Consider the following 25,229-nt stretch of genomic DNA (forward strand, 5'->3'; position numbering starts at 1 on the left):
ATGTAGTACTCTCAGATCCTAAGCAAGACCCAACATCTGGCCACGGCTCTTCCTCACCTTCTGCAAAGTCACCGTGTAGCTGCTTTTCAGCTCTTTTGACAATGAATGCCGAAAGTGATGCACATGCATCTACCTTGCGCCTTGTGTTTGAATCAGGGGTTTGTACTTGCCGCATTTGCTCATAAATTGTTTGCACATCTTTGCAGGCTGCATGTACCTTGTTAGTCAGGTCATTTAATTCGCTCTCTGAAGCTTCCTTTCTTAGCATTACTCTGCCTAATCTTGCTTCAAATCTCCATTTTTCAAAAGCGACTGCATAGCGGTGTTGGAGGGTTTTAAGTTTCTCCTCTTGAAGCTCTTTACCCTTTTCAGTTAGTGTTCTTACTCTTTCACTTTTATGAGTAGCCTGTGCTTCTGAACATTGCTCGTCATCATGTTTTCCTACTTCAATACATGACAAAGTATCTTGCTCTTTATGATGTTTGTCAGCCATCTCGTGAGACTGGTCACTCAGTGCACTATGTTCAAATTTAAGTGTGCTTTAACTTAAAAGACTTATGAATTTCACACTTAGTATAACTGTAAGCAAATGCACAAAAACCTTTCTAAACAACAATACATCACTTTAAGTCCAGTGGAAATTAATTAACCTTTGACAAATGAGTAAACTTATTGTGGTCCTTTAAACTTAACTTAAACCACTCTTATTTTACTTTCAACACTGTCCTTTTTTAATTCCACTTTACTTCAGTTAAGTAAGGTTGTTACTGCTGTGCTTTGCTGCTTGTGAGCGGTGATCTTGTTAAATGGCGCCCTCTTGTGTCGCACCACGGTACCGTCACTCTGCAGCTGACGTCCTTTTACTGAGCTTCTCACCGGCACGGGCTGGGCGAGTTTTCACTGTTACTCCGAAATGACAACACAGGCACGGCTTCTTCAAGACGGGCGCTCTGCCTTGATTTATTGAACGCCGTGAAAACTACAAAAATAAAATACAACAGCTTTAGGCACATTATCAACTCACAATTAACCCATGTGTTACATCAAAATAAAGTTACCTCGTGGCCGCCTGCCACTTCGGAGGTCTTGGGAGAGTATTCTTAGTCTTGTGCATTCTATATTAACATGTGCAATAATTAGAACACCATATATTTCGGATTTACAGAAACCTTAAAACAATAATTGCCAAATACCTTTCACAGTTAGCAAACCAACCGAGTTGCTGCGAATCTCTCAGTTCAAGGCCTTAATGCATTCTCTGCCTGTGCAAGCCTCACAGTCACTTATGGTTGTGTATACAAATCTCGCGAGAAAAGTAATATATATAACAAAATTGTCCCTTTGCAGCTGACAAACGCAACCTGCACAGCCCGCATGTCACAAACCACAACCATGCAAACAAAACAATATATGTCAGCTGCCAAAAACAAACATACAAAAACACTGCAGCGACACTTACAATCCCCATCTCCCCACAGTAAAGAATCCTTATCTATGCTAACTTATCTATGGATTTTCTCTCATTTTCTTTCTAAAATGGTTCCCAGGAGTTTAATTTCTTAGACTTGGTCAGTATGAAGACTGTTTATGTGTACATTTTCTAATGCACTTTAATTTTAACTGAGACAACAGGTTGCAGTGGAAGTTTTCAAACTTCTACTATGGCTCTGATGTTAAGCACTAACTTTGGGACTCAGCACTAATTTAAGGAAGACCTAGAACTTTTTTTCCGGACAAAAGCAAGGGGAGCTTTCATAAGGTCTCGGGCCAGATGGCCAGAACATGGAGAAAAAAATTCATCCTATTTTTTTAATCTGGAAATAAAAATGGAGAGGCGAGAAAAATAGAGTTTCCCCATTCATTCCTAAAATTTTTAGGGAGAGTTATGAGCTTTGTGAAGGTTCAATCACTCCAGAAGAATGTCAAAAAACTGTAACAAAAATGCCAGCTAATAAAAGTCCCTGCCTTATGAATTTTATATAACGTTTTGGGACGATTTAAAACACATGTTATTAGAAGCTTTTGTTGATTGTGCCCAAAACAAGAAACTGACTGTCTCTATGACGCAAGGTTTAATATGTTTAATTCCTAAAACTGGTAAGGATCTTCTCTATCTGGATAATTGGCATCCTATAACGTTGCTAAATTACAAAATACTTGCAGCAATGTCCGCTAACAGATTAAAGTTCCCCTTAGAGGAAATGATCCCTCTAATGGAGTAGGGTTTTATGAAAGGTCGGCACATCTCCAATGATATTCAGCTTGTCCTAGATATTTTAGATTATGGAGATCTAGTAGATAAAAAGTCACTGATCTTGTTTTTTGGACTTTTACAAAGCTTTTGATACTGTGGAACATTCATTTATTTTGAGGCCTTGCAATATTTTGGGTTCAAAGAAAATTTCAGGAACATCATAAGTACACTCTATAAAAATTTTAATAGCTGTGTATCCCTGGCTTATGGTGCCTCTCCTCGTTTTGATATAAACCGTGGGATAAGACAAGGGTGCCCAATTTCACCCTTTTTATTTCTAATAGCTGCTGAACTTCTCAATCTGTTTATTATTAATTGTGTGAATGTAGACGGCATCAATATAGGTGAGAATGTTCTAACCATCAGTCAGCTGGCCGATGACACCTGTTTGTTTCTTAAAAATTAACTTCAAGTCCCTGTTGTTATAAAGGCTTTAGATGCGTTTGTCGGAGCTTCTGGTCTCACAATTAATAAGAAAAAGTGTGAAATATTGACCATACATGATTCTAACCTTGTCTCGATAGATTAGAAAGGTTAAGAAAGAGGTTAAATACTTTGAAATTTGAAAAGTCAAAATCTATCTTTAACTGTTGGTTACAGAGAGATCTTACTATTATAGGTAGAATTTTACTTGCTAAGGCAGAAGGTTTATCTAGATTAGTGCACCCAACTTTATCTTTATATGTGGATCGCAAAACCTGTGCAGCTATTAATTCACTCTTATTTAAATTTATATGGAAACACAAAACTGAAAAGGAAAACACTTACCTGACAGTATGCAGAGGGTGGTCTTAATGTATTAGATTTTCCAACTATCAGTGGTATATTCAAAATCAATTGTTTAAAACATTGTCTAGCACATAATAACACACCATGGTTTTTTTATTCCCAATTTTTTGTTTAACAAATGTGTTGGTTTAAAATTCTTGCTGTCATGTAACTTTGTCTCAAGCAAACTACCTGTCAAGCTTTCCAATTTTCATAAACAAGCCCTGGACACATGGAAACTTGCTTTCAAACACAACTTCTCTCCTCACACATGTATCTTATGGAACAACCAACATGTTGTTTACAAAAATAAGACCCTATTTTTAAAGCCTGATATGACCAAGGTGTCATGTTTGTTTTTGATGTTTTGAATAATATCGGGGACCTAGCTACCAATGAAGAATTAATCCAATGAAAAGGATTAGACATATCTCGCTCTGTGCACTCCAGATTACTCAAAAGCATACCTTCTAGTTTATTGTCTGTCATTAGAGCACATGCTCTGTACACACCTTTGTCAGGAATAATTCCTGCTCTAAGGCTTGGGGGAAAGATTCTTGAGGAACGCTCTTGTAACAACGCTCATATTAGATCAGTCTTTACTTGTCTTAATAGTCAGTATCCAATCTCATTTATTCGTTGGAGGGCAATATTCCCTGACATCAGTAAATATGCCAGGACTGAATTTAATACATTTTTTATCCCCAATAAAATTAAAGAAATACACATTAAAATCTTACATCAATATTATCCCTGTAATGAATTCATTGACAAATTCAGGTCTGATGTGTCCCCTTTGTGTTCCTTTTGCAAAACAGAGATTGAGTCTTTCTCGTACTTGTTTTATAGGTGTCCCTATTCTACTAACCTTTGGACTCAGATATCTTTACTGATTTGGGAATCTCATAGGGCTCTGATCACTATAACTGAAAATATAGTCTTATTTTTAAATGTTGAATGTAGCAATAAGGAAGTTAATGATTTAATAAAGTTACTGTGTTTTTTGGGTAAATTTCACATCCATAAAGCTAGATTTCTTCAGACTACGCCAAATAAATCTTTGTTTTATGTGGAAATTAAATCCTTGTCTGACTCTGTCTGTAAAATTTATAGAAACAAGAAAGCTCTCAAGACATCTGGTCTTATGAAGAATGTTATGGTTAATATTACTAGATCCTGATACATTGTGTTGTTTGGTTAATATTTAGTTATTTTGTTCAATATTTACTCTATATGATCATTTTACTTACTCCCTGTGCTCCTATGTTGTGTCATGTCTGTAAGATGTCATATTGCATGTTTTGTATAATGTCATGTTTATTTGTAAAATGTTTCCAATGTGATAATAAAGACAAACAACTTTGGGACTCAGCTTATTCCGCTGTGTTTAAACAGGAGGCGGCATCGTGCTTGTCTCATTTCCTTCTTGGGTTCTTCTTCCTCTGTAGTTCATTATTTTATTGGTCGAAAAACGGAAGTGTGTTGACGCTATTTCCGTTCCGCGAAGCTGAAAATTTGGCGCCCCGGACATTTAAATAAGCTATGAAGGCATAAGCTAAGATTTCGTTGTATAGATGTTCCCCAGTGCTGGAGTTTTTTATCGTCTTTGTATTGTTATCTGTCGCTGGAAGTTGTATGAACGATCTGCGAGTCGCGGAGATGCAGAGAACCACAGGCCGGGTTCGTGTACTGCTGTTGTTAGCTGATGCCGCTCAGATTAGCCTTTACTTGGCAACACGGTCAGTCCAACCGCTGAAATATTTCCTTTAGTCATCTCATTAAATCCTGGTTGTCCGTCACAACTATCCAACACACCTGCACTAAAACACCGGCCCGCTGTTTAAAGCATTTACCATGAACAGGACCAAGGTGAAGAAAACCAAAGTAAGTCACTGTTAGTTACAAATATTTAATGATGATTGTTAAATGTGTGTTTGTTTAATTTTCGTTAAAAATATTCTTTTCTTTGCGTTGTGACGTCTCATAATGGCTTATTGGGTCAGCGGGTGGTGTATTTGTATCTGATTTCAGACATCCATAAAGACCGGGATGATTAATTGCTCCCTCTGTTTTTAACAGCTTCAAATCAAAGTGTGGGGATTAGATTAGATTAGATTAGATTATGGTTTAACACACTGTCATGTGTTTATATATTATGTTTTTGTTTTTTCTGTCAGGTACCTGCAGGTTTACCTGGGGGACAGCAGAACATCTCATCCTTCTTTTCTTTCAAAGATCAAAAGGTAATGGTCTTTCTTTCTCTCTCTCTCTCTCTCTCTCTCTCTCTCTCTCTCTCTCTCTCTCTCTCTCTCTCTCTCTCATTGTTTCCAGGTCTTGGGGGTGGATTTCACAATTATTCGATTATTTAATACAATTTATTTAAAAAAATATAAGATTTTATGGAATAATTAGTAATGTACATTTTGAATTTGTGAATTTCAGAAAGTTATAACAAACTTAGAAGTTGTTAAGATTAAGAAAAAAATTAACTGCACAAAAAATATACATATTTCCGGCAGTTGAGAATTAAATTTTAATGTCACTGTTTTGTTTTCTTTAATGTTGCCTGAAAGACACAAACTGTGCATTGAGGTTAGAGAACAGACTCGTTGGATAAAGATTTGCAAGGCTATTGCTCTGTGCTGGAAATACCCACTCTGCTGGTCCAATATTGCTTGTTTTTCTGTCCACTTATTTGGGTTCTCCTTTGTAATATATTGTTTTTCAACGTAGACTTTTCATTTTTAAGCTTAATTTCTGTGGGATTATAAATGTTCAGTGGAATAATTGAATATACTTTCATCTTGTTCTGAGTTTTTAGAGTAAGATGGATGGCTGAAACCGTTAAAGTGTGTGTTTATGTTTTTCTCTTATGTACAAATAATGATGAAGTTTTACTCAAATTACTCATCTGATATCTAATTTATTTTCATGTATTATTTTTCTGCTTGCAGGACTTATCCTCCACAAAAGTATCTCTCACTGGCACAGTATTTGGCAAGACTGGGCCTCAGATAAATGACTGTAAAAACTTGCAAGTCAGACTTAATTCCCCATCAAACAGGGGCATCCTTTGTGACCTTCAAAATCTTCCCCCCTCCCCAGATCTTATCCTCACTGTTCCTGAAACTCCCAACAGTCAGATCAGGCTTACATGCACTTCTGCCTCCAGAGAGGAAGCCCACCTGAGCCCAGAGCCCAGCAGGGAGGGGGCAGACCTGGCAAAGTTCAGTCAGCTATCCCCAATCTGTCGCAGTCCCTGCTCTAAAGGTCTCAGAAGAAGTAACAAGAGAGAGGACAGATTGTCAGGCTCCTTGAAGAGACTCTTCAGCCCTGAAAAATCCCATAATGCAAAAAGAGCAAGAGCTGCTGATCTTTCACCACCAAGAGCTATGCTCAGCTCTACAGGTAACTGCCTGAAAGTGATGAGGCCTCTGACTGGTCCTGTGAAGATATCTCCCCTTTCCAGAGACATGGGTCACAGCCAAGGTGTGGAAGTGGATTGTAATAGAAGCAGACGTACATTGATTTCACAGCAGTCTTTTTCTGGCCACTCCATGGGGGGACAGAGAAAATATGAGGGGGAACGAGGCAAGAAAGATCCTGGATTTACTGTGATAACAGAGCTGAAAGCAGCTGAAAAGAAAGCCAACTGCCTGGATATTGATATGTGCCCTGTTGCTCCAAATGTGCATGAACCTAGTGCAACTATCACACCTGCACTGCAGGGCGAGGTTAAATTGAAAGAAAAAGAAACTACAAGAATGCCAATAAAGGATGGAGATGGGGACATGAGGACAGCATCTGATAAGCAGCAAGCTGGAGGTACAGGTATGTTCTACCAGTTAGCATGCACCTAGGGGATATTATTTTATTCCCAAGTAAAAACTGGTTAATTATTTTTTTGTTTTTACAGTGTTCTTTTATTCAGTTGTTATGATCATTATTAGAGCTTTATTAAACAGCCTTATAATCAATAAATAGAATAAAAAATGTTTTTTATACAAGCTGTTTTGTGGATAAGTTACATCACATCAAGTGTAATCCTAAAAACAAAAGAAGTCAAAGCACATTAACTATTATCATATGACTGCTGTATATCATTTGTTAGATCCAGTCTTTTTCAGATCTTTGCTAACTTTCCTCTTTACGTTGCCTTTTTTTTTCTTTGTGAATAATAAGAAAACACAGGAATGCCATCTGCATGTCCCACTGAAGAGGAGTTTGATGAGCGCTGGTTTGCAGAGCAGATGGATCATAATGAAGGACTAGAGGATGAATCTAAAAAGCCCTGGTAAGAAATAGCTGGGCAGCACAAATGAAAATTTGGGTGAATATTTCATACACAGGGTGGACAGTATTAATGTTATCTCACTGAATTAAAATCTGAGCGCTTTCACACAGGAATACTAATTATTTGAATTGAATTATCTGTTTTTCCCTCTTACTCTTTCTTTAAAAAGGAAGCTTTGCAAATATGACAAAAGGCCTTTCTGTTCCCACAGCAAGGTACCAGACCATGTGATTCTTTCTGGAGGCCTAAACAACCGCTACTGGGTTATAGCTGTTGAGGAAACACCCAGCTCCAAAACTGTAATCATCTCATGTTCCAAGTCTCTACATCCAACTGAGACATGTCTGTTAAAAGATGGATGGTAATACTTTTATTTTAACATCTATGTCAAAATGTATGTATCTTTTTTTTTTTGTTTGTTTGTTTGTTTTGGCACTTATCGAAGCAAATGCAAGATTTTATGTAATAGAGCTTCTTTTTTTTAATTTTTTTTATTGTGGCAATTGTCCAGCATTTTATATCATATAATAATTACAATATGCAGATTAACTTATTGCGGTCAAAGTGCCTTTGTCTATTTTCTAATTTTTCTTGTAATATTACACTTTCACGTTTAATCCTAACTATATATAGATTTTTCAGTGTATTTTGTCTCATGTATTTACACATGAAATAATTTCTCTTCTTGTGTTTCCAGGGAGACAACGCCTGTTCGCCGTGGTGATGTAGTGCATCTGGAGGGTAGCTGTGATGATGGGACCTGGTTAGTGGACAGGGAGCAGGGTTTCTTGGTTTTATTACCTGATAGCCTCATCTCAGGAACCAGCATCTCAAGCTCCATCCGCTGCATGAGGCGTGCAGTACTGGGAGATATGTTCAAGGTAAAAGGATTTACCAATTATCAATACCTCTCTATGCTGGTGATATTTGTGTGAATAGAGTGCCCTGGTTTGGTTGATGTGGAGGGAATTGGAAGGCCTCTCTTGAGAAACTGATGTTAGTATAATGATATTATGTTAGTTTTTGTGCATTGTACTGGTGAAAGTATGCAGGGACAGGTTTGTGTTTTTCAAAGATTTGCTAAGAATAATTAATTTAAAATGACTTTTTAGGTCTTAGGTTGATGCTGCTGCATTAAATTACATTAGATTACTTGCCATACTTCAGTAACACAATGCTTTACTCTTTGCCTTCTCTGATGTTCCTCTTTTCCTTGATGCAGAGTTTTGATGGAGGCTCTAAGCAAATGCTCAATGGTACCATGGTCCATGAAGTCTTCCAGAGAGCAGCTACAGCTAAAGATTTTTCTTTGGAGAAACTATCCACACTGTCTGATGAAGCACTGCACAGTCCTCGTTACCTAGGAGACATGTAGGTGGTTACGTTACAATCAGTATGTTTACTCAGTTGAGCCGAGCTCTGGTTATAGCTCCACTTGGCCAGAGATCATAGTACATGTCAACAGAGCTGAAATTGCAGCAAAGACGTCTTTAAGTTCTTTCAGTTTGTTATAATTAATTTGTGCCTTATCTCCGGCATGTTTAGTTTTTTGCAGCCGAAGGAAAAAAAGGAGAGAATTTATTAAATTGATGTGCACTAATGTGGACTATTGTCACGCCATGTTTATCCAGCGCTCTCAACGCGTTACTAACCAATCAGAAGTTGAGCAGGGCCTTGGAAACGGTGTAGTAAGGATGCAGCTGCAGTTTAGATCTACGCTTTCAGCTCTTTAGATACGATAGAAACGTTGAATATTGTAGCTGTAAATGTCGGTCCCTCAGTTTTGTTGATGGGGTGGAGGGTAAGCTTGTGGAGCCTGGTTATTAGCTGTTATTTATGCCACATGTTTTCAGAGACAGATTCTCTGTCTGTGCTGGTGGGAGAGTGCACACCTGTATGAGCACACACACCTGTCTGGGCTGAGGAGAATTGTGAGCTCGCGACCATGTACAGACTACATTAGACCTGGTCCTGCTGAAAAACTACCACTTTGGACAGGGGTCTGCAACCTTTACAGTTCAAAGAGCCATTTTTCCCTCAGCCCAGTTATATAAAACTCATAAATGTTTTATTTAGCTGGGCTGAGGCGCAGTTGTTACAACTTTTGAAAAGACAACTTATAATTTTTGATAAATATCTATGTTAGGAAAATTTTTGAAGAGCCACATTTTTATGAGCACATTAGACCAGGTTCTGCTGAAAAACTGCTAGACTTGGGATGTTCATATGGACTGAATTATTCTAAATTATTCTGCAGAGCTGGTAGAGTCATTGAAACACAGTGTGATATGTGAAAACTTTATTCTATTTATGAAAACACCAACAAGGTCCATTTATTTATGTACTGTTTGCGTCTAAACCACAATACCATACCCAAAATAAGTTCAGGCTTTTTTTAAATTTTTTGCTTTAACCCCTGTTTGTGTGTTCATAGGTACACTTTGGGTGTAAGTCAGGAGGAGATGAAGCAGGAACTGTTTGATTATCTACCTTCCTTGGAACACTGGGCTAAAGAATACCTCAGTTCTTCAGCACCAAAAGCCATTGGTCTTAAAATGTATGTCAAGGTGCTTCATGAATGTACCAAATGTTCGGTTTGAAGATTGATTGCTTTTTAAAATGGGATTTCCAGTAACCAGGCTGATCATTGTGTCTTTGGCTTCAGTCCTAGTAACACCAGAGCTCAAGGTAGATGTCAGGACTCCCCTGGTGTTGTCACAGTCACCGAGTTGGCTGATATAGAGGAGAATGTCTGGTCCCCGAGATTTGGCCTCAAAGGGAAAATTGATGTAACGGCACGGGTTCGAATCCAGAAACCAAGAAGTGGCAGTCACAGAGTCTCAGAAGAAAAAACTCTTCCCCTGGAGCTAAAAACTGGAAGGGAGTCAAACTCGGTAGAACATCGGAGTCAGGTTGGTGGACTGCACATGTAAACCAGTGCAGTTGGCTTTAAAGGCAGTTTTAATCAGAAGGTGTGTTTCTATGTGTAGGTAATCTTGTATACCCTGATGACCATGGAGAGATACAATCCTGAAGCTGGTCTTCTGCTTTACCTCAAAACCGGCAACATGCACCCTGTAGCAGCCAGCCACATGGACCGCAGAGGTACAGACACAGACATGTGAAAAGTATAAGGATTCAGACAGAAGATGATTGGAAGCAACAGCTGAGAGTTATGCAGCGAAATACTCACCAAGAGTTTATGTAGATGAATTCCTAGATTTAATATTGCAAAGCTGACTGGTTAAAATCAGTCTAACAGAAGCTGGACAGTGTACAGATATTTACATTCTCACATGCAAACCTTCTGGAAACCTTCTTACCCAATGTAAAATCCTTTTTAACTCTTAAGGACTTTGAAAAGTTGGTTCATGCTTTTATTATTTTCCATAATACATACTGTATTTCTTTTTATGTTGGTGTTGGTCGTGCTTGTATCTCTCAGCTACAGTTGGTCCAGAATGCTTCTTGTCTTTTAACACAAACAAGAAAGCATGAACATATCTCTCCTGTACTTGCTTCCCTTCATCGGCTCCCTGTTTGGTTTATGGTAGATTTTAAAGTTTTATTGTTGACCTATAAGCCTTATGAACTCAGAAAATGACATATAATTTCTGTAGCCACACTGAATAATAAGATGGAAAACTAAATTACATTTTTTTTTACACATGTTAGAATAAAGACCTTTACTGAAATAGTTCAGTACTTTTCCAGCTAACTGGCATAATAATAGAAGGTATTAACAGGTGTCTCTCCTCATCATCTTGATGGCTAAAACTATGTTTTTATCAGAGCTGCTGAAGCTGAGGAACACTCTGGTTCATCACATTCAAAACTGCGTGAAGAAAGGAGCAGATCGAAGTCGCCTCTCTAGACTGCCTGATATCCTGACAAACAGACAGACCTGCCAGTACTGTCCTCAGAGATTTAACTGTGCTTTATATGAGAGGTAAAAATGTATTGTCAAATTTTTATGAAGATTCAGACCAGTGGTTCCCAAACTTTTTAAGTCAAATACCACCTCAGAAGTTATCTGGCCGTCCAGTGGTTCCCATTTGGAGCCATGAATGCAGTGGGGTTGAACCAAGTCAGTTTGCGAGTTCAACCTGTAAATTGGTTGAAATTCAATTTATTTATTGATTGATTTATTTATTTACTTTTTTGGGGTGGGGCACCACCACTGGTACGTTTACTGCAGTTGTCAAACATGGGTCTTAGTTAAAAAATTTAGCTTATTGTCTAATTGTTTTGTCATTCATCTCCTTTCTGTCTCATTTCGTACCTTCATCTTTGGCTTAGAGGGGTGGATACCAACTCTGAAGATGTGACCGAGGATGTTGTGCGAGATTTTTTGCAGCAAGAGACGGGGCACCTGACTCTGACACATTTGAACTATAACTCTCATTGGATGCTGCTCTGCTGCCTGGAGGCATCCACCATGGAGGCCAAGAACGGTCGAAAGCGAGTGTGGCTTCAGTCTGTTGAGGAGAGGTGTGAAGCTTGTTTCCCAAACAGCAAACATCACAGTTTTTTTCTTTTCAAGTTTTTATTGTTTTTCCAAGTTGTGACATTTGGAGTAAAGCACTTTGTCAAAAGCCTGTAAGAAGTACTTTTTTCATTTCGTGTTCTGCTGTGTTTTTAGTGAGAAGAAGGGGAGCTGTGTGGGGAATCTGCAGCTTAGCGGCCCAGTGACTGAGACGTCTGAAGGTGTCTTCCTCCATTGTTTCCAGTGCAACAGTAGTAGGGCTCCACAGCAGGGTTTGGCCAGCGGAGATCGCATTGTTGTTAGTGACCAGGAAGGTCGCCTAGTGGGCTTAGCATCCGGGTACCTGTGTGAAGTCAGCAAGACATCAATCAGCTGCACTCTGGACAGGTGAGAGGGGATTCACATTTCAATACTGTTGAGTATTGCAGCTTCAGTTAACAAAGTACTTCTGTTATGTCTTAACAGGGACTTGTCAAAGTTCAGTGATGTGTTGTTTCGACTGGATGGTGATGAAGGTGTGGTTGGTTTCAGTACTCATCTCACCAATCTTTCTAGACTGATGGAAAATTGCCCTGACAGGTGGGAAAAACTGAAGTAAATATTAAGCAATGATAGCAAACAGACATGTAAAAATAAAACAAGCTTATGTGAAATATATTTAACGGATATTTAATCTGCAAATGTCTTCACACATTTTGTAATTTGTCTTTGTTTGAAGTTTTGTCCACATGTTTTAAGGTGTTATTTATGTGACTGTACAGCGCAAGTCTGAGGGAGCTGATTATTGACCTTCGTTCTCCAGAGTTCATCTCCAACCTTAGCTCAGTTCTGCCCAGAGAGGCCAAGGACACTGTGGCAAACATCCTCAAAGGTGGTTCAGTTCTGCTCTTTTCTGTTTATGTTCTTTCTTTTGTACTTAGTTTTGTTCCACATTATACAATAATACGCCTATGAAGACCTCACCTGCATAGAGTAGTTGCTTTTGGGTTAATTTATTAATTTTGTGTTTGTTTAGGTCTCAACAAACCCCAGAAACAGGCCATGAAGAAGGTGTTGTTATCGAAGGATTATACATTGATTGTTGGCATGCCAGGCACAGGCAAAACCACAACCATCTGCACCCTGGTAACCCTTAAACTATCCTTTTACAAAAGACAAGAAGTCTGAAATCACTAACTTTCACTTTTTGTTTTTTGTTTTTTCTCATGCAGTACTCTCCACCATTCCTGCTTGTTTTTATAGGTTCGTATTCTGCACGCTTGTGGTTTCAGCGTATTGCTGACCAGCTACACCCACTCTGCTGTTGACAACATTCTGCTGAAGCTGAAACGTTTCCGGGTTGGTTTTCTGCGCCTGGGTCAGGGACAGAAGGTATGTCACAGCTGGCTACTCTTGTTCAGTATTTAAAGTAGTCTACACTTAAATGTTCTATTCCCAGTTTTGTTTAGCATCAGTACACTTTAGTTTGTCTTCTGTTTTTTAAAAAATTACTATTTCTTACTTTTGAATAGTAATGGTAACTTTTTAAAAAATATCAAAAGTCTATCTCTTGTTTTAGGCTCTTGTTACTTTCTGATGTGTGTTCTGCTGCCCTCAGGTTCATCCAGACATCCTGCCTTACACAGAGGAAAGAGTGAGAAAAAAGGAGGTTCACACACTCTCAGAGCTTGAGATGCTATATAACAAAGAGGTGAGGATTATAATTAAAATATCCAGGACAGGTTTGAAATGAACTACGATTAACACCTCCTCTTGAGAACGTTTGGATTTTCTTTATAAAATGATTATTGTCTCCTTTCATTCTAGCTGGTCGTAGCAACCACCTGTATGGGCATCAAGCATCCAATCTTTACACGTCGCCGGTTTGACTTCTGTATCGTAGATGAGGCATCACAGATCAGCCAGCCGATCTGTCTGGGACCACTTTTCTACGCCAAGAGATTTGTGCTGGTTGGGGACCATCAACAACTTCCGCCAATAGTACAAAACCAGGAAGCAAGGTCAAGAATATGTTGCTTGAAGTTCCAACGGGGGAGAAAATTTTAGTAGCAGATAAGACTTGGCACTTATTCAGAGAATATGAGGGTTTTGGTGTGGCAATAAATTTCTATATTTTCTTTCAGGTCATTTGGGATGGATGAAAGTTTATTTAAGCGACTGGCGCTCCATAGTGAGGCAGTGGTGCAGCTCAACGTACAGTATCGAATGAACAGGTAAACATAGGTTCACAGAAAACTGAAATGCTTCAGGATTCTGGTCTTATGTATTATGAATCCATCATGTCAATTGAAATCGCACCTTGAAACTAACGATACATTAGCATGTTGGTGCAGCTTAAAATTGACAAAAGCAATATGAGGAATGTAAAAGTCACTGATATGTAATGGCTGAAATTTAAAGTTACTTATATGTGTTAATGTTGCTGCAAGATCGCACGGAAGACTTAGTTATGTTGCAATAACTACAAACAGCTTAGTAAAGTGACAGATGCAAGTATCACCATGTTAAGTTGTGTGAATTCTCTTTCTTAGGCAGATCATGTCTCTGAGTAACTCTCTGATGTATGACGGCCGGCTGGAGTGTGGATCAGAGAGGACGGCCACAGCGCTGCTCACGCTGCCCTTACTGTTGTCTGTCCAGTCAGAGCTGAATTTCCACTCTCAGGCTCATCCCCAGTATGATTTGTCCTGGTTACAGGCCACATTGCTGCCCAGCAATCCTGTGTGCTTCCTAGACTGCTCAGTGGTTGGTATAATACAGAGAAGACTTCCAGTATAGTCCGCCTTTGAATGAGTTCAAGCTAAAATGACTGGATTTTAAAAATGAATGTTGACCAAATGAGACTGTTAATGTTGAAGAAATTTCAAATGAAATATAAATTAAGGATGTTCCTTTCTGCTTTTTGACATGTTTGAATGTAGTAGAGTTGAGTTGATCTCAGTCTGTTCTCTCCACTGGTTACTTAAGGTGCCTGCATTGGAGTCAGTGGAGCAGGGAGGAGTGAGCAATTACGCTGAAGCTGCTCTCGTACACAAGCTGCTGTCTCTTTTCATAAAGGTCCATTAGCTTCTAGACATTAGATTGATATAGCACTAACAAAGTATGCAAATGGAAAAAGGGCAAAAGAAAATTTGCAATACCAGTAATTATCTGTGGTATGAATTAATTTTTTCTGTTTTCAGGCGGGATGTAAGTCCAGTGATGTCGGTGTAATTGCACCTTACAGGCAGCAGTTAAAGACCATCTCAGCACTGCTGCAGTCACCTGCTTTCACCGGTGTTGAAGTGAACACGGTGGACAGATACCAAGGACGAGACAAAAGTCTGATTGTTCTCTCATTTGTCAGGAGCACTGCGGAGGCAGCGAATGTGCGTGTTTCTGCTCCCATCACCCTCTTTTTTTTTTCTTTCCTTTGTGCCTCTTGTCTCTGCATGAATGAACAAGTGAGTGGAAACCTGACCTGCTTCTCTCCTGTCTGTTCCCTCAAAGTTAGGGGAACTGTTAAAGGACTGGCGTCGCCTGAATGTGGCCATTACCAGAGCGAAACACAAACTGCTGATGGTGGGCTCTGCTATGACGCTGCAGCGCTACACACCAGTGGAGAAACTACTTAATCATCTCCGACAGGAGAACATGATATCCTTTAGAAATCATAGTGTATATTTTAGTTTTAAAGAACAAATTATTTCTATTTCTTTCTTTTATCTGTGTAAACAGTTTTTTTTTTCTTTTCCTGAACCCTTTCTTCCACATTATTCAGCTGCCACCGGACGCCCATAACGTCCTACCCAAGATGCACCTGTGACAGAAGTCAAGAGGATGTTTCAGAGCATCACACAGTGAAGTACCCAGTGGCTGTGGATCCCCTCACATGGCAGAGAATCAAAAGATAATCTCCATAAATGCTAAGTGATCCTAGAGGCACATTTATTTCTTTAAATAACTTGAAATAGCCATTCAGAACAAGGTACTTGGAAACCGATTTTGTGATGTAAAACTAAAATATTTAAAGCACAAATAGGGCTGACATGTATTAAAGTGTTTTATCCATCTGAAACCCTTAGTTGAATTCAAATAAAAAAAATCTTTTTTTGTGTTTTTTAACCATATGTTTTAGGGTACGAAGCTTTAGGGTACAGCCTGTTCTTCTTAATGTTGAAGTTTTGAATGCATTCCTGTTTTAAAATAATCAGTTTTAACATAATAAACAAGGTACTGAAGTAGTGAAACAATTATAACCGCTGTATTTGTAGCAGTTGAATGTATTGAAATTACACTGTGATCTTTTTTTTCTTTTAATCCATTAAACCTTAATTAGAGTTGGTCATGATCCAGACAGGTTTAATCAAATATTTCATGTGATATTTTATGTTGGACTATTGGAACTTTTATTGGGCATTTTCTTGCAACAGTAAGAACTAAAAGTTGTGTAAGCAACTAGATTAAACTTATTTTCATTCAGCTATAATAGATAAGTTCATGTCCGAAAACTCACGTTGGTAGAGTCTAAAGCTATAATACCACTCCAGAATCATTTATTGCCTGATTCCTACCAAAACCAAGAATTTCCCAGTTCCAGGACTTTAATGGGTTAATTCATATTTTTTATTAGGAAGAAGAATTCCACATCAAGAGGAAAATATTCTAAATAATCTGGCCATTACTGGTCTGCAACTGTCTAGAAACAACAAGCTGATATACAAGTCATTTACAGGAATTCTCTTACTAAATAAAGGTTATAACAAGGTGTTGTCAACAGCAGAAACTAAATAAAGCCATGCATTTGAGTTATTATTCTAATTCCTTTGCAGATCAGTTGTGCAGAAAAGACAAATGACTGAGAAAACAACATGGTATCACAATGAATAAAACTCCAAGAAATGTATAAGAAACTACTATTTAGGGCAATGTTGTGGGTTCTAACATTGTAAATGTGATGTTAATCTATGATTTCTAACTCTAACTCCCATTCATTTCTAAGTTTCTGGTTCAACCATCAATGTTTTTTACTTGAGCACAGCCTCATATTTAATGTTTCTTTTGTTTGCTTTTGTACTTAATCTTGTCTCTTTTTTGTTGTTGTTGTTGTAGTGTAATTTGAATAAACTATTGTGATCTAAACTTACTATGTCGAATCATGTTTATCAGACTGATTTATTGACTGGTTAAAACCACCTCATGTTCATCAGCTGGTATGCGTTGACTGTTGACACTTTGCTTGTGCCTACAGTCTGATCACTCCCTGCAGGAACGTGTTGACCTCTCCAGCTATGTTGATCCTTCCATCATCTCTCACTTCAATTTCCAGCTTCCCACCACGACTGGAGCACTGGTAAGCTACACAAATACAATAACCCGAGTGTCAAGAACTGAATCATACAGTCAGCGACATTTGCCATCTAGTAAATCATGCAACAGCTAATGATAAGCAAAAGTGTTTATCATTATCAATGTAGAATTGAGCAGCAGAGGTTTAACTATGTGCAACTGGTTGAATTACTTACCCAGCATTTTCTTTTTTCCTAGTTTTTGAGACCAGTAGGCACCCAGGACAGTGTGGGCAGAGCCTGCATGGACATGGAAACATGCAGTTGGTACCTGTACATCATATAAGATGCACCAAACAGCATTTGATCTGTTGCTTGTAGAGCAGGGATGTCAAACTTCAGTTCTTGGGGGGCCACTGTCTTGCAGGATTTAAATGTTTCCCTGCTCCAATGTACCCGATTCAAGTCAAACGGATCCAACAGCTTTCTATTAATTCTTAAAGCACAATACACCTATTAATTTGAGTCAGGTGTGTTGAAGCAGGGAAACATCTACAACTTGCAGGACAGTGACCTTCGGGAACTGGAGTTTGCGATCCCTGCTGTACAGTATGCACATGCTCAACAGCACTAGAGCAGAATAATTTCTTGTGAGATGGACTATTGTGATCTAAACTGTTATTTGAGACACAATAGTTGTTGCTATAGTGGTCATTTTACCAGTGACAGGATCTTCTGGGATGCCAGACCACGGACCAAAGAACCTGGAGTAGAAGTCGTATCCTGGCTGACAGTCTGGTGACCCTGTAGTTAGATGGTACAATGTTTAAAAAGGAAGATTGTTTGATTCCAGTTTGGGCAAGTCTATCTTGGGTAAGCCTTGACAGTGATATCTTTGTTTAATATTTCTGGGTTTCTGGGAAGAGACTTTCACTTATTTACATACACTAGTCTGATAAAATATTTAACATGGGTATGAGTGTTAAGATTCAATGGGATCTAAAAGACTTAGGGTTCGTGTTGCCATGATTCTACATGATTTATTTTTGTTAGCAATAAAAAAGTGAAATGACAGCATGTGGTCTGGCTCAGGGCCCATAAAGCTGTTCTACAACATAAATCTGGTCCAGCTGCTGTATGTATGTAAGCCTGGTTACCTTTGAGGGTGACGATTAGTCCTTTAACTCTTCCACTAGTTTCACTTTTCAGAAGAGCCAAGGGGTCTACCTTCAGGTTGGCCAGCACTGACCTGTAGATGACACACATGCAGCACATATATATTTCAGTACTTCTTGATGTGGATCAGTACGGATGGTGGCTTGAATAACACACCTGTCCGCACGAGTCAGATGTTTACTACAAGTGTTTGAAAAGCCAACAGTTGTTCATAGACAATAAACTACAATAGGGTTACCGTCCTTAGCATAACGTTATTTCAGTTATTTGCCTGTCTGCATGCTGTGTGAAAATGTGTTTATATAGTAACCTGTCGCAGCTGTCACACAATCGAATCAGAAGCTTCTTGGTGACTGAGTTTAGAGAAACATCCTGAACTGGATGGTTTCCAACTGCAGCCTGGAATACAGAAGTTGTGGAAGTAATTTTAATGCATATGGTAATCGATCATATTTACTCATATAACAATCACAAGTGGAATCATTCTTTTATTCAGATGATACATTTATTCATTTATTACCCTCAATTACATTTTATAATGTGTATTTTCCTTATATAGAACATTGAAGTTATTATTCTCCTGTTATGTTCTTGTGTGAGGTCAGGCTGACCACTTTTCTTCCAGACTCGTGATATGGGGAAAGGTTGAGACTGATGGGCAGCTGCTAGATACGAACAGTTGTTTAGAAAAATAGCAGCCTGTTTGGGCGAGACAATAAGGGAACGGCGCCTCACAGTCTCTCTTTCCTTTTATCAGTTCAGAGACTGGCCTTCAGCTTGGATCAGGTTCAATAAAACTGATTCCTAAAATGTAACAAATCAGAGTCCTCTTGTTTGCTTCTGGAGTCAACAAGACAGCTCTCGCAAATTTGCAAGTATGGACTGTATTTTTCTTATACTTCTCCTGTAATAAACCTCATATACTTTTACTCATTCCAGACTCTTGGTAATTTTTCTACAACAAAGTGCTACAGTTAGACACACAGGATGTCATTATACTGGGCAAACTCTTCATGCAGGTAAGCTCATAATTCATGAACAAATATTACTCACCTTAATAATGTCTCTGAACTCATTAGGATCCTAAGATCAAGAGGGGAAAAAAAACTTTAAACAATATCATTTTAACTATTAAATACATTTAAATACTCTACACAATCTTGTTTTGGGTATCTTTAGACATTTAGTTGTGGCATTTGATGATGAGTAGGATTTCATCTTTCCGCAGCAAATGCAGAGGAGCATCTATTTGACAATGTACTGTACCTCCTGGGTGGGTGGATTGAGAGGAAAGTCCAAGACATATTCATTCCCCCTCTGAGTGACAGCCAGATCTCCGCTTCTGGTCTCAAACACCAATTTTGGGTTTTTGTTCTCTGGTGGAACAAACGCAGCATACATTGTACAACGCTGTCTCTCTATCTAAGCAGCTTTTTTCACTGAAATGTTTTCATCCAACTCAAACGTGGCAGTACAGTATAAAGGGGAAGAGTCCAAAAACGTGTGTTGTATTGGAAGCATGTGCCTGATGCTGAGGTATCAGAATGTTTGCACAGTCTGCCCATCTTTGTTGGTGAGAAATAAAAAAAAAAAAGTTTTCTACATCCTGGGCCGTCAGTCTGAGTGATGTAACACTTGGCAGCTGCAACATGCACAACACTTCGAGACTTTACAATATGTGAACAACTTCAGAGCAAATCCTTTATTTACTGTTTGCGATGTCCTGAACATCATTATGTGAGAGCCATTAACTTAAAATGCAACCTATTTATTTCACTATAATGCAACTGTCTTACTTTCATACTGGAACAGCACTGCTGCAGTGGCCAGGGTGGCATGACCACACAGATTCACTTCAGTTGTTGGTGTAAACCATCGAAGGCGAAACCTTGATCCTGTTGAATCACATCAGACATTTTCAGGCAGGAAAATAAAATAGCAAAAAAAGAACCAAAAAAAAGTTTCCTTCACTCTATCAAAATCTTGCTTTGTTGAGAAAACTGTTCCATGCCACATAATAATTTTGCTTTAAGCAGAGTTTGAGCCTGAAGTGTTTTATTTACACTGGAAAAGTGTCAAATGAGGGTGCATTAAAAGAAGACAGTAATGGAGAGCATAGCAGAATGCTTAATACATTTTATTTCTGAGTACAAATTAAATAAAGAGACTTAAAAATAGAGGTTCAATGAGGAAAATAGAGGTTGAATGAACACAATGTCATTTCCTGTTAGTAATTTATCTTTTTTTGTGACAAATTGTAAAAAAAAGCACAGTAGTTATTCAAGGAGAAATGTTTACGAACATTTAGAAGACAGAAGACTACATGACTCTTACACTTTGTGAAACACTGACTATACAGTGCTTTGTTTGTCTCATTTCCAACAATAGCAGCCACAGCTGAACATTTACTGCCTTTACTGCAAAACTGCTGAGGATGGGTTTTTTTTCCTTCTTTGTGGGTTTTTTCCCAGTTAGTGGTCGTTATATCGTATAAGATAGCTGTCAAAAAGACGTATGCATGATTCTAAGATTTGTAGTCGTATTTTTGTGTTAATAAAAGTTTTGTACACAAATCAAGGCTGTCATATATGTGCGTCTGGTCAATTTTGTGGATTAGGAGTTGTTTTATGTGAGTATGAATCTTAAAGCTGTGAGTGCAAAATCTTGTGAATACAACTCCAATTTCTACGAAGACAAAGTCTCCTATTCTGTGTGGACACGAATTCACGTTTTTGGGTACGAGTAGAAAAGTATTCAGATGAAGTCACAAGGGAGGAGTAATCGATCTGCCGATTGTACAAAACACAACAAGCTCCAATTTCAAAGATGGCTGAAGAAATTGCAGCGGGAGGAGCTACCGGCTCAAGTGAAGCATCACAGGTAAGATGTTCAAGCGGTCTTTATTTATATATTAAAGAAAAACATACTATTTTCAATAATATTCTTTGATTTAAAGACGTACTGCTATAGTTTGCCATGTCGGGTAGTGCTAGCATTAGAAGCTGGCTTGTGCTATTAGCATTGATGTAGCGTGGAAACTATAAAATGTTTATTCTTAGACAATGTCGATTGAAATGCGACTTTTATGGATTTATTAATTACGCTATTTAGTCGATCAGTCTGTCCTCGCCAATCCTCTTTTCCATTTACCCCACTCCCTTCGCCCGCCGAAGCTGAGGATAAATCAATCCATGTACCGGTGAATAACCGTATTTATTATATATGTCATGATATGCATATTTATGTAATCTTCTCTGCCATAAACACGATATTGCGGGGGTTGCGGGGGCGTTTGAGTGACGTGACCTGGGACGCCGATGGAGTGAAGAGACTTAATTCCTCCCAGTAGAAAGTTGCAATGGATTTCTTTAACCATCACTATTACTCTGAAGTTGGTTAAGTACCGCGTAAAACCTCATAGGGCAAATATCTGGCATATTTCCTCCCTGAGCATCATCTTTGTCATCTGATCAATCAGCGGAGCACCGTTGCTAGGGACGCCAATGCCCCTAGCAACGGTGCTCCGCTGGTTGAGGAATTAAGTCTCTTCACTCCATCGGCGTCCCAGGTCACGTCACTCAAACGCCCCCGCAACCCCCGCAATATCGTGTTTATGGCAGAGAAGATTACATAAATATGCATATCATGACATATATAATAAATACGGTTATTCACCGGTACATGGATTGATTTATCCTCAGCTTCGGCGGGCGAAGGGAGTGGGGTAAATGGAAAAGAGGATTGGCGAGGACAGACTGATCGACTAAATAGCGTAATTAATAAATCCATAAAAGTCGCATTTCAATCGACATTGTCTAAGAATAAACATTTTATAGTTTCCACGCTACATCAATGCTAATAGCACAAGCCAGCTTCTAATGCTAGCACTACCCGACATGGCAAACTATAGCAGTACGTCTTTAAATCAAAGAATATTATTGAAAATAGTATGTTTTTCTTTAATATATAAATAAAGACCGCTTGAACATCTTACCTGTGATGCTTCACTTGAGCCGGTAGCTCCTCCCGCTGCAATTTCTTCAGCCATCTTTGAAATTGGAGCTTGTTGTGTTTTGTACAATCGGCAGATCGATTACTCCTCCCTTGTGACGTCATCTGAATACTTTTCTACTCGTACCCAAAAACGTGAATTCGTGTCCACACAGAATAGGAGACTTTGTCTTCGTAGAAATTGGAGTTGTATTCACAAGATTTTGCACTCACAGCTTTAAGATTCATACTCACATAAAACAACTCCTAATCCACAAAATTGACCAGACGCACATATATGACAGCCTTGATTTGTGTACAAAACTTTTATTAACACAAAAATACGACTACAAATCTTAGAATCATGCATACGTCTTTTTGACAGCTATCTTATACGATATCGTTACCCTGACCCTTGGTGACACGTCAAAATGACCTTTAGTAAACTGAAGAGGCAAGTGTGTATTTATCTATACAGAATACCCTAAACCGTGTCTTTACTTGTAAATCTGTCTTGCTTGTATATGTTTTTAGCTGTAATGATTAATGTGTATTATGACCTGTTTAGGCCTCTGGAATAAGCTTTTTAATAGCTTCAATGGGAGACCTGATTCACACACAATTAAATAACTCCCCTACTGTTTATATGATGACAACTTTTGTATGTCAATATGTTGAGTGTAAATAGTCTAAACTAAGTAGTATTTCTTTTAATATTTTTAATAAGCAAAGCAGCTGGATTTTCAAGAGATTAAAGAGATGTTTTCTGTAAAGTTGTCCAGAGCCACAGATGTGACCTGTGTTTTCCAGCTGACATAAAACTGACCAGTTTACTGAATGAGATCCACGTTTGCTTAGAACCTAGATGATATACTTTTACATGGGTTCACAAAATGAAGTGAGCCATTTTGCATAACTGCTATGTCAAACCACAACGTAGGCAGGCTTGTTTTTTTTTATATATATAATAATGGCCTCAGAGAATGAATATTAATGTGACTTTTCCTTTTAGCCTTAAGGTCATATTAAACTGATATTTTCTACTTTTGCAAATATGGTAAAGTGTCTGCAACTTTTCATAAAGTTATTGGAGCAGAGTGAGTTTTATTTACAACCAGTGGTACAAAATACTTGTAGCTACTTGATTACAAATTTGGAGTCCTTGTAAGTACAATTGTGCTCTTTATTTGACAGTGTGATTTGGTGACAAGTTACTTTTAGGCTTGGGTTTTAGAGTTAATATTGAACAATACAAGATTTTAAAATGTAATGTTACACTTAAAAAAACTTTCTTTTTCAAGTCTGTGTCAGTAGTTATTACATTGATTTAGTTGTAACAATTTGTGATGTTCCTATATAAAAACATTGCTCAGACAAGGTAATTTCTTCATTACTATGTAGGTATTTTACTCAAATTAAAAAAATAAAAAACATTGCCAACACTTAACATAGCTGTTGTGAAATTTGATGCAGTATTATCACGCATTTTAAAGGATGAATTATTAATCTCCAGAGTATGAGTTAATGATTTGTTACTCATTTATTGCAGCAGAACTACTCTTGATCAAAATTAGTCTTTAAACAAATGAGTTACATAGTTGGTTTTGGTTTTAACCAGCTGGTTAATCTAAAGCACTCACCAGAAGAGTAGTAAGATACTCATCATTAAGGAATAATTAATTAATCATTAGTCCGTGATTAGGTTTCCAGTCATTTTATGACTGAACATTAGTAAGCATTCAGTAATCATTAGCCAAGCTATTCGACTTCAAAGGTGAAGCATAGGTAAATAGTGAATCACTAGTCTCTGACCCCAGTCTCACCTCAGTATCAGTGAGAATGAAGGTTGATTTCGTATGAAGTGCTAAACTGACACAAAAAGCTGTTTTTAAAAATGTTTTTCAGCTATTATTAGTATTAGTATTTTCAGCTTCCACATGGCAACTCTCAGCTGATATCTGGAATCAATAATAATGATAATGGTGAGAGAAATGAGCACTACCAGTGGTGAAAGTGTCAGAGGAGTTGATCCTGGTGATGAAAGCCGTTTCTGACAGGTTCATCTCTGCGGCTATCTTCTGATACAAGTCATCATCCAGCTCCTGTGAATAAACATCAATGCAGTGTGCTGTTCTGGTTAGGAATTATTTAGTGACTTGGGCAGCTTAAACTGTGTGTTGTATAACAAACGGTTTTATCATGCAGCATTTGGCAAAAAAGTTTACCCCCAAATTGTGTGGTGACCTATAGACTAGTCCTGCTTGAGGGTTTAATGTAGTCAAAAACATGATCTATCTGGACGTTCTACAAATTGCATAATGCAGTGTTAAAAAAAACATTCTCTAAAAGTCCTTTTGCTACTTCTCATTGTGGACCAGGCCCCTTGGTAACTCATACACGCACTGAACACACTGATCCAAAAGTTGTTACTCACGTGCATCAGTGGACATACAGCCGCAGGATTCCCTTTGAAGGGTAAATTAGTGAAGGCGTCCAGCGTAAACACCGGTATTTCCATTTCAGTCTGGCTTAAAATAAAAACAGTCTGAATCCAGCAACAGCCTGGAGTGGCAGTTTTGTGTTGCAACTATCGCTGATGGACTTCAGCCCCGTCTGCTTCCGTCTGCCCTCCCCCCTCCTCCTCTCTCCTCACTGCCAGAGTTTGCAGAGAAGACCTTCATTTATTTGGCCTATTGCACAACTGCACTGCAATGTTGTAGATACGTGGCAAATGTTAAAGGGGCAAACGGCTCCCTCGAAAAGATTAAAATGGTAGGTATCTAAACACAATGGGATCTGTAATTAGGTTGCCGTTACACTGTTGACTTTGTTATGTTTTTATCACTGAAAATAGCTAGGCTACACAAAAGAAAGAAATAGCTGCATATGCTGATATTTATCCGAGCATGTGTAAGTGTAAATGAAACTGACCAACTGTAAATGCCAAACTGACTATACTTTCATAGTAAGTCAAAGTAGTCTGTCAGCTTTTAA

At 38.4% G+C, this 25,229-nt stretch overlaps 2 protein-coding genes across 6 annotated transcripts; one reads left to right on the top strand and one right to left on the bottom strand.

Moving 5' to 3' along the window:
• Nucleotides 1-4,524: 4,524 nt before the first annotated feature.
• On the top strand, nt 4,525-16,421 carry dna2 (DNA replication helicase/nuclease 2). Of its 5 annotated transcripts, none has more exons than XM_041983141.1 (25): nt 4,525-4,906; nt 5,200-5,265; nt 5,977-6,853; nt 7,205-7,316; nt 7,528-7,677; nt 8,014-8,197; nt 8,539-8,687; nt 9,751-9,873; nt 9,982-10,228; nt 10,307-10,421; nt 11,109-11,265; nt 11,616-11,807; nt 11,959-12,189; nt 12,268-12,381; nt 12,564-12,673; nt 12,818-12,927; nt 13,045-13,173; nt 13,400-13,492; nt 13,609-13,802; nt 13,926-14,015; nt 14,334-14,547; nt 14,770-14,859; nt 14,985-15,170; nt 15,292-15,438; nt 15,554-16,421. In XM_041983141.1, exons 1-25 carry the CDS (start codon nt 4,877-4,879, stop codon nt 15,605-15,607), a joined length of 4,164 nt encoding a protein of 1,387 aa, XP_041839075.1. In that variant the 5' UTR covers nt 4,525-4,876; the 3' UTR covers nt 15,608-16,421. The 5 variants fall into 5 exon arrangements, with proteins under 5 accessions (XP_041839075.1, XP_041839084.1, XP_041839055.1 ...); XM_041983150.1 differs by having other exon boundaries at nt 5,977-6,847; XM_041983121.1 differs by having other exon boundaries at nt 14,985-15,438.
• Nucleotides 16,415-25,224, bottom strand: LOC121638447 (phenazine biosynthesis-like domain-containing protein 1). The gene is made up of 10 exons (XM_041983258.1): nt 24,670-25,224; nt 24,238-24,337; nt 20,042-20,140; nt 19,512-19,621; nt 19,299-19,328; nt 18,556-18,644; nt 18,227-18,318; nt 17,790-17,873; nt 17,307-17,369; nt 16,415-17,139 (listed from the first exon to the last, which is right to left on the bottom strand). The coding sequence occupies exons 1-10, from the start codon at nt 24,751-24,753 to the stop codon at nt 17,027-17,029; spliced, it is 864 nt and encodes a 287-aa protein (XP_041839192.1). The 5' UTR covers nt 24,754-25,224; the 3' UTR covers nt 16,415-17,026.
• Nucleotides 25,225-25,229: the final 5 nt, after the last annotated feature.

The sequence above is a fragment of the Melanotaenia boesemani genome, chromosome 1, assembly GCF_017639745.1.
Source record: "Melanotaenia boesemani isolate fMelBoe1 chromosome 1, fMelBoe1.pri, whole genome shotgun sequence".
In the NCBI taxonomy this organism is placed as follows: Eukaryota; Metazoa; Chordata; class Actinopteri; order Atheriniformes; family Melanotaeniidae; genus Melanotaenia; species Melanotaenia boesemani.

Bases quoted from the DNA above. Each gene is read 5' to 3' on its own strand.
- dna2 (XM_041983121.1), top strand. From the start codon at position 4,877: ATGAACAGGACCAAGGTGAAGAAAACCAAA. The intron at 8,198-8,538 runs GTAAAAGGATTT...TCCTTGATGCAG, and splicing joins TACTGGGAGATATGTTCAAG to AGTTTTGATGGAGGCTCTAA. The intron at 8,688-9,750 runs GTAGGTGGTTAC...GTGTGTTCATAG, and splicing joins CCTCGTTACCTAGGAGACAT to GTACACTTTGGGTGTAAGTC.
- LOC121638447 (XM_041983258.1), bottom strand. From the start codon at position 24,753: ATGGAAATACCGGTGTTTACGCTGGACGCCTTCACTAATTTACCCTTC. The intron at 19,622-20,041 runs GTAAGACAGTTG...TTGTTCCACCAG, and splicing joins AGTGCTGTTCCAGTATGAAA to AGAACAAAAACCCAAAATTG. The intron at 17,140-17,306 runs GTAAGTAATTCA...GTATTTGTGTAG, and splicing joins AGGAAAAAAGAAAATGCTGG to CTTACCAGTGCTCCAGTCGT.